Source organism: Calidris pugnax, unplaced genomic scaffold, assembly GCF_001431845.1.
Source record: "Calidris pugnax isolate Ruff unplaced genomic scaffold, ASM143184v1 scaffold418, whole genome shotgun sequence".
In the NCBI taxonomy this organism is placed as follows: domain Eukaryota; kingdom Metazoa; phylum Chordata; class Aves; order Charadriiformes; family Scolopacidae; genus Calidris; species Calidris pugnax.
The window spans coordinates 42,315-49,745 of record NW_015091199.1 but is presented as its reverse complement, the minus strand read 5'-3'; the positions used below and the strand labels follow the sequence as shown (position 1 = coordinate 49,745).

Genomic DNA, 7,431 nt, shown 5'->3' with positions numbered 1-7,431 from the left:
GGGGGGGGGTCTCTCTGTGCCTCCGCGCTGATGGGCTCAGCTTTATCCGGGGCTGTAATCCCCCCTGCTCCGGTAATTAAAAACTCCGCATTACAAGGAAAACGGTGTGCAGGGAAATGTAATCAAGTCTGGAGGGGCTTAACCATCTGGTAAAGGTTAGGACCGGCACGGCGGGGGGACGCGGCCGGGGGATTTGGCAGCCGCCGCGATCCGGGCTCCTCTTAATCTACCGCGGGGACGAGCGGCAGCATCTGCGGGGTAATATCGGTGCCTCGGGCAGCGATCGGTCTCGCTGGAGCTTCCACCACCGTTACCGGGACCTCCCCGGGGCTAGCCCCCTCCCCAGGTGCTCCAGGATCCGGTAGACCCGTTCTGGTGTGGTGCCGGGGGCCCGGATTGCATCCCCTCCCGGGGGCCAGCAGGGAAGGGGTTAAAGGGACGCCGGTGGCCGCGGTCCCCCCCCGCCCCCAGCTCCAGGCAGGACCCTCCCCCGCTGCCCCCGGCAGCCTGAAACTCTTTGGAAGTGCGAGGGGCGAGCAGAGGCGAGGGGGGACGCGGCGGTGCGGGTAGGACCCGGCGTCCCCGCAAGGGCTGGGGGGCCATGGCGGGGGCCGGGGCAGGCTCCGGGAGGGGGCAGCTCTTCCTGCGCTCCCTCCTCTTCCTCCTGCTGGCCGGGTCCCCGGCGGGTGGGCAGCTGCGCTACGCCGTGCCGGAGGAGCTGGAGCACGGAGCCTTCGTGGCCAACCTGGGCGAGGACCTGGGGCTGGACGTGTCCACCCTGTCGGCGCGGCGGTTCCGCATCGTGTCACGGGCCGGGGCCAGGCAGCACCTGGAGGTGAACCTGGAGAACGGGATTCTCTTTGTGAACGAGCGGATCGACCGGGAGGAGGTGTGCGAGGCCGGGGGGACCTGCCTGCTCCATCTGCAGCTCCTCGTCGAGAGCCCGCTGGAGCTCTACCGCGTCGAGGTGGAGGTGCTGGACATCAACGACCATGCGCCCACCTTCCCGTGGCAGGAGTATGTGCTGGAGGTGGCCGAGTCCGCCGTCCTCGGCACCCGCTTCCCCCTGGAGAGCGCCCAGGATCCTGACGTGGGTACCAACTCGGTGCACACCTACCGGCTCAGCCCCAACGGTTTCTTTTCGCTCGAGGTGCAGACGCGCAGTGACGCCAGCAAGTTTGCAGAGCTGGTGCTGGAGCGCGCCCTGGACCGGGAGCAGCAACGCGTGCACCGGGTGCTGCTCACCGCTCTTGACGGCGGTGTCCCCGAGCGCTCGGGCACAGCTCACATCCTCGTCACGGTGCTGGATGCGAACGACAACGTGCCCGCCTTTGACCAGCCCTCTTATGGCGTGAGCCTTCCTGAAGATGCCCCTGCCGGCACCTTGGTCATCCAGCTCAACGCCACTGACCTGGATGAGGGCCCCAATGGGGAGATTGAGTACTCCTTCAGTGGACACGCACCACCACGCGTCCGGGAGCTCTTCCACATAGAACCCCGGAGTGGGCAGGTGCTGCTGAAGGGCCCTCTGGACTATGAGAAAGCAAGCCTCCACGAGCTCTATGTGCAAGCCAAGGACCGTGGACCCTCGGCTGTGGCCGTGCACTGCCGGGTGCTCGTGCACCTCCTCGATGTGAATGACAATGCACCAGAGGTGACCCTCACCTCTGTGTCCACACCCGTGCTGGAGGATGCCCCACCAGGCACCGTCATCGCTGTCATCAGTGTTCTGGACCGGGACTCTGGGGACAATGGACGTGTGAGCTGCGAGGTCGGCCCCGATGTGCCCTTTGAGCTCCGCTCCTCCTTCCGCAACTACTACACGCTAGTGACCACGCAAGCGCTGGACCGGGAGGTTGTGTCCGAGTACAACGTAAGCATCACAGCGCGGGACATGGGCTCCCCTGCCCTGCTGACCCGCAGCACCCTCACTGTCCCGGTGTCCGATGTGAATGACAACGCCCCACGCTTCCTCCAGCCCTCCTACAGCGTCTACGTGATGGAGAACAACGCGCCAGGTGCCTCCATCTGCTCTGTCAGCGCGTTGGACCCCGACTGCCAACAAAACGCCTACTTGTCCTACTCCATTGCTGAGGGGCACATCCACGGCATGCCGGTGGGCACCTACGTGTCCATCAACTCGGACAGCGGGCACATGTATGCCCTGCGCTCCCTCGATTACGAGCAGATCCGCAGCTTCCAGATCCAGGTGCAAGCACAGGATGCGGGTTTCCCGCCACTCAGCGCCAACGTCACCGTCCACATCTTTGTGCTGGACCAGAATGACAACGCTCCGGTCATCGTTTCCCCCATGCCGCGCAATGGCTCTGTGGCCACCGAGTTGGTGCCGCGATCGGCCGGGCCTGGCTACCTGGTGGGCACGGTGTCGGCAGTGGACGCGGATGCGGGGTTGAACTCCCGCCTTTCCTACCAGCTCCTCCAGGCCACCGACTTCACCCTCTTCAGCTTGGCACCGGACACGGGCGAGCTGCGCACCCTCCGCTCCTTTCTGGAGCAGGATGCAACCCGGCAGCGGCTGGTGGTGCAGGTGCGTGATGGTGGGCAGCCAGCCCTCTCAGCCACCATGTCCCTCCTGCTTTCGGTGGTGGAGACCATGCCTCAGACTCTCTCTGATTTCAGCGAGTTCAGCCTCCCCCCAGAGGCCTCCTCATCTTCCCCAGTCACCCTCTACCTCCTGGTCTCCCTGGGCTCCATCTCCTTCACCTTCCTCCTCGCCATCCTCATCCTCACAGCCATTCGGTGCCGTGGAGAGCGCCACTCCCGCCAAGGTGATGGCTGCTCACCACCCCGCTGCCACTGCTGCCCCGGGTCCAGACCCTCCTCTGATGGCCTGAAGACATCCAACCTAACAGCGCAGACCCCTGCAGGGACCACGGCTGCCACCTGCCTCGACGTGCCTGGGGGTGGCCCCCCGGGCTACTGCTACAAAGTCTGCCTTGGTCCTGAGTCTGCCCAGAGTGACTTCATGTTCCTCAAACCCTGCAGCCCCCCCCGGAACAATGAGAAGGACCCCGGGAAGCGGTCCCGGCCAGGCCAGCACCTCCAGGTCTCCAAGCAGGTAACGCTGTGCCCAGTGATGCTTACCAGTGCTTCGCGGGTCCCCCCAGCCCCCTCCATCAGCCTCTGCCATGAGAGAAGCCAGGCACGGTTTTTCCCAGAGAATCTCCACTGCCTTTGATCAGTGAGGGAATTAGGAGCCGTCAGGCAGCGGGAAACTCTCCATTGAGCTTCCCGATGTGTCTAATTACCAGGGGAGCTTCGGGCTTGGCTGAGGCGAGAGGAAATCCCTTTCTGCCGCCTTTTGCACCCATTAGAGGCAACGGAGATGCTTCATTGCTCTGGAGGAGTGGGATGGTGGGGGTGGCATCTCCTTTATGTGGGTGAGAGATTCAGACTGGGACAGCCTGAACATCACTGCCACTCCGCTTCCCCTGTGCTGCTGGGGTCCACAGTGTCCCACTGCTGCACCCAGGGCTGGTCCCAGCCCCACTGGCACCTCTTGTGTCCCCAGTTCTGGCACCCAGGCCTGGGTGCTGTGCTGCACCAGCGGGGAGGGAGTGGGGTCTTCGGGGCGGGATTTTGATGTCAACATTTGTTAGGTATTGAAATGAGGAACGTCTAATTTTCCCGATGAAAGACTCTTTCCGAAACACGATTACAAGGATGGAGAGTGATGAGGCGTCTAATCCACTTACATTTGACTTTTAATAAAACAGCCCTTCCAAGGAGAGCCCAAGCCTTGCTGCCAAGACGCTCTCCCCGAACGTCTCCTCGCACCACTGGACTCACTTCTTTAATACCTTAATGGGATTTTCCCCTAGTTGTTTGCAACCCCCTGATACATTGGGTCTGCAGCCAATTTCCACACCTCCCACCCTTTGGTGCCTGAGACCTGGGCTAAGTTCCAATTGCACGTGAAAAGAAGGCTTTTTAAAACTGACACAAATAAGAAAAGGCCCTCTCTCCCCAGAAGGACAGACCTTGGCAATTAAACTCCCAGAGAACGGAGAGTAAGCCCCAGATAACCCCAGTGTCTCAGGAGAGAGGGGAAGGTCCAGAAGGGAACAGGCTGGTTCAAAACTGCCTCAGTTTCCCTAAAATGGGAATGTGCTGCTTCCTTCCCCACAAAGGAGGAGATGGAGTCCTGCATCCCTGGCTACTGAAGCCTTGTGCTGGCAGGACTGGGCTGATTAACAGAGTCCCAATAACCAGTCTTGCCCTTCCCTATGTTTTCCAGATCAACCAGCCCAGCGTGGACTGGCTGCCCCCAAGCACACAGCGACCTGCTCTGAAGAGGTACCAAATCCAGCACTGTGGGAAGAAAGGGAGAGGGTGGAAGGGGATTTGGGGATGGGGAGGTTGTGTCCAACACAATTTTGAACCTGTCTCTTCTCTTTAGCTCCCAGAGCCTAGAGGATGTGGGGGAAATTCGCAGAGCCCTCCAGAAGGAGCACGAGAGGCTGTGCACACTGGTGACCCCTGTCTCTGGTGAGTATTGGTGCACTGGGGCTGGGAAAACCAGACCCTCTTGTCATTTGGGGGAGGTGTGGTAGGGGACACATCCCTGTTCCTAGCAGTGGTAGAATTTTGAGGGGCAGAAGGGATGTCCGGGCTCCAGAAGGGAAGTTGTTGACACATGACCATGGGCTTGCACCCTGGGACATGGATGTGAGCATCCCACTGAGCTATGGATGTGACCTCCCCTGAGCCAGTCTCCCACTCGTCTTTCCTCCAGAGTTTCAGAAGGCTCCAGCAGGCACCACCAGCATCTGGACACCACAGTACAGCTCCCTGTACCCGGGGCACATCCCAGCTCTGGATTATCAGCACAATGTCTACATCCCCGGCACCCCTACTCTGCTCTCCAGCAAAGATGGGCCCCTCTTCTTGGGCCGGGAGAACAAGAACAGCTTCTCCACCTTTGGCAAGAGGAAGAAGATGACAACTTACTGTGACATGCATGACAGTGTGGTCATCAACAACGACCTGAAATAGTGACCAGGCCATCCAGGCTCTGCCAAGGCCCTGGGAGTCACTCACATTATTTCAGCTGCTGGTCCACCTGCAGCACACAGTTCTGTGTATGGACCACTCAGGACTTTGTGGAGCTGCTGAGACATTGGTCCACAAGGGCGTGGGGAAAGGATTTAAGGAGCAAGAGCCTGAGAAGCAAAAGGGATGGGGAGGTGGGGGAGCGTTTCTCCCATCTCATCCTGCAGAGCTGTGTTAACAGCAGGTGCTGTTGGGGGTCCATACAACCAGTTTTAAGCAAATCTGCCTTGAGTTTATCCATTCCCACGTCCCTTTAGGGACTATTCATCTCTGTAAACATTGTCACTTTTTCGTCTTGTCTGGCTGTGTGAATGTACCGAGCTGCATGCCTGTATTTCTGTCCCAGTAGGCATGGCAAACCTGAGCAGACCAAGCCTGGTTCAGTCAAGCCTGACCCTACGTTCTGGGGCAGTGACCATTGCTCTGTCCCTGAGATCCAGTGGGATGTGTTGCATGTCCAGAGCAGCCGTTGGTGTCTGGCTTCTCCAGAAAGTGAGTGCAAAACCCAGCCATTGTCAGTGCTTCCCTTCAAACCCTGACCCAAGATTTGCAGGACTGGGCACCCAAAGTCCAGGGCACAACCAGGGTCTAGGACATGGCCAGTCTTTGCTCGGTGGGCAGCATGGGCTGGAGCACACACAGATTGGATGGCCGGAAGAGCTGTTAGCTTAAGTAGCTCAAAGATGCACCAGGTGAGGCCCTACTGGGTAACTCTCTAGCCCAAGGCAACATCATCTGAAGGAAAGAGAGTTTCCAGCCATGGTAGGGGCCCCAGCACCGGTGACAGTCCTCTTCCCTCCTCCTCCTGCCCCCACCCAGATCTCTGTTTTCCCCAAGTCCTGAATGCCTAGGGGAAGCCCTGCAATGAGGTCTCCACCTGCACAGGACAGACATCTCCCACTGTGCCCTGCTTCTCTTTGAGGACTCTTAGTTGGCTGTCAGGAGCCCTCACGGGCAGGACTCCAGCCCCAGAACAGTCTCTCCCCCTGCCTTGCTCACCCTACACCTGTGCACCCGCTCTGTCTGCCAGCATTGCCAATCGCTCCTGTCACGGGACAGTTCATTTCCAATCCATCTGTGCAGAACATGACAGCTCTTTCTAAACTGAGTTTGTTTCATGATGTCTGATTTGTACCAATAAATTGTATTTTAATAGCTCACCCTGGCTCCTGGCTGTCCCTGAGTAACAGCGGGAGTCAATGCTCAGCTCTTGGAGGAGGGCTCTCAGCTCCAGTAGACAGGCACATCCCTCTGGCCTCCTCAGTCGCTGGAGCAGCCCCAGAGAGCTCATTTTACTCACTTCACCCGGATGCTGGGGGCTCAGGGTCCCCCCTCCTCCCTTCTGTACTCAGGATCACTTCGGGGTCATGGTCAGAGGGGGTCGTGTGCCAGAGATGTCACAGAGCTGCCTGCCTCGTGCTCCAGTTTGGGCAGAGACTCTGCAAGGATTTGGCATAAAGGGCTTTGAACTGCCGGGGAGAGGGGCTGAGTCTGGCAGAAATGGCTTATTGTTGTATTTGTGCATGGCTTTCTATGGCTCATGTAAACTTTCCCCCTGGATGCTCGTCACCCACCAGAGCTGCAGAGATAACCTGGGTGTGTGCAGATGTAGGGACCAACTGCCTGGGGACAGGCACGCCTGTATCTGCTGGTGGGATGACTTGATGTGGGAAGCAGTTCACCTTCGGATGAAGTCCTGAGGCAACCACACGCCGTCTCTGTCCTCCTCTTACCCCCTGCTCGCTTGGTGACTGGCTTGGGGAGGCTGCAATGCAGCTTTTGGGATTAACCCAGAAAAGTCCTTGTCTCAAATGGGTAACGTGCTCTTTGGAGGAAGCAGGGGGCAGGGAATACTCAAAGGGGCCCCATGGGAGTCAGGGACCCAGGAGGACAGTGCTTTGGACATGAAAGGGACCTGGCTGCTTCTGGTGACTTCAGTCCCAGCTCACATCTGCCTGGCTGTCAGTAGATGAAACATTATTCCCTGCCCCAATTAGACAGTAGGATGAAGGATTTTATGCTGCTGAGTGCATTCTTCAATGGTCTCTGCAAAGTGTTAAGGGTAAAAGAAGAACCCCAAACAGCCACTGCCTGAGACCCCTGTACAGCATTAGCCTGTTTCACTGCTTCAAAAGAACAGGAGAATTATGTGAAGTGATACAGTAAAATTAATAACAGCCTCAAGAAGTAATAAAAGCCCTCCCTGCGAGGGCAGCGAGCATTGCCCTCTCCTGGATTAGCTCCGGCAATATCTTCCCTGCCATTTTCAGGCGGTGCTGGTCAGGCATTGGGAGAGGACTGCGGCCCCTTTCCAGTGAGCCCACAGGGGCTCAGTCATGGCCCCCCTGCAGCAGGGCC

The 7,431-nt window shown here is 58.8% G+C and overlaps 1 protein-coding gene across 1 annotated transcript; it reads left to right on the top strand.

Annotated features, from left to right (window-relative positions):
* Positions 1–601: 601 nt before the first annotated feature.
* LOC106898412 (protocadherin beta-16-like) lies at positions 602–6,201 on the top strand. The gene is made up of 4 exons (XM_014959649.1): positions 602–3,079; positions 4,259–4,317; positions 4,421–4,509; positions 4,757–6,201. Exons 1-4 carry the CDS (start codon positions 602–604, stop codon positions 5,014–5,016), a joined length of 2,886 nt encoding a protein of 961 aa, XP_014815135.1. The 3' UTR covers positions 5,017–6,201.
* The last annotated feature ends 1,230 nt before the right edge of the window (positions 6,202–7,431 follow it).

Excerpts from the sequence above, each read along its gene's own strand:
- LOC106898412 (XM_014959649.1), top strand. The coding sequence starts at position 602 with ATGGCGGGGGCCGGGGCAGGCTCCGGGAGGGGGCAGCTCTTCCTGCGC. Across the intron at positions 3,080-4,258 it reads ACCTCCAGGTCTCCAAGCAG|ATCAACCAGCCCAGCGTGGA; the intron begins GTAACGCTGTGC and ends TATGTTTTCCAG. Across the intron at positions 4,318-4,420 it reads CAGCGACCTGCTCTGAAGAG|CTCCCAGAGCCTAGAGGATG; the intron begins GTACCAAATCCA and ends TCTTCTCTTTAG.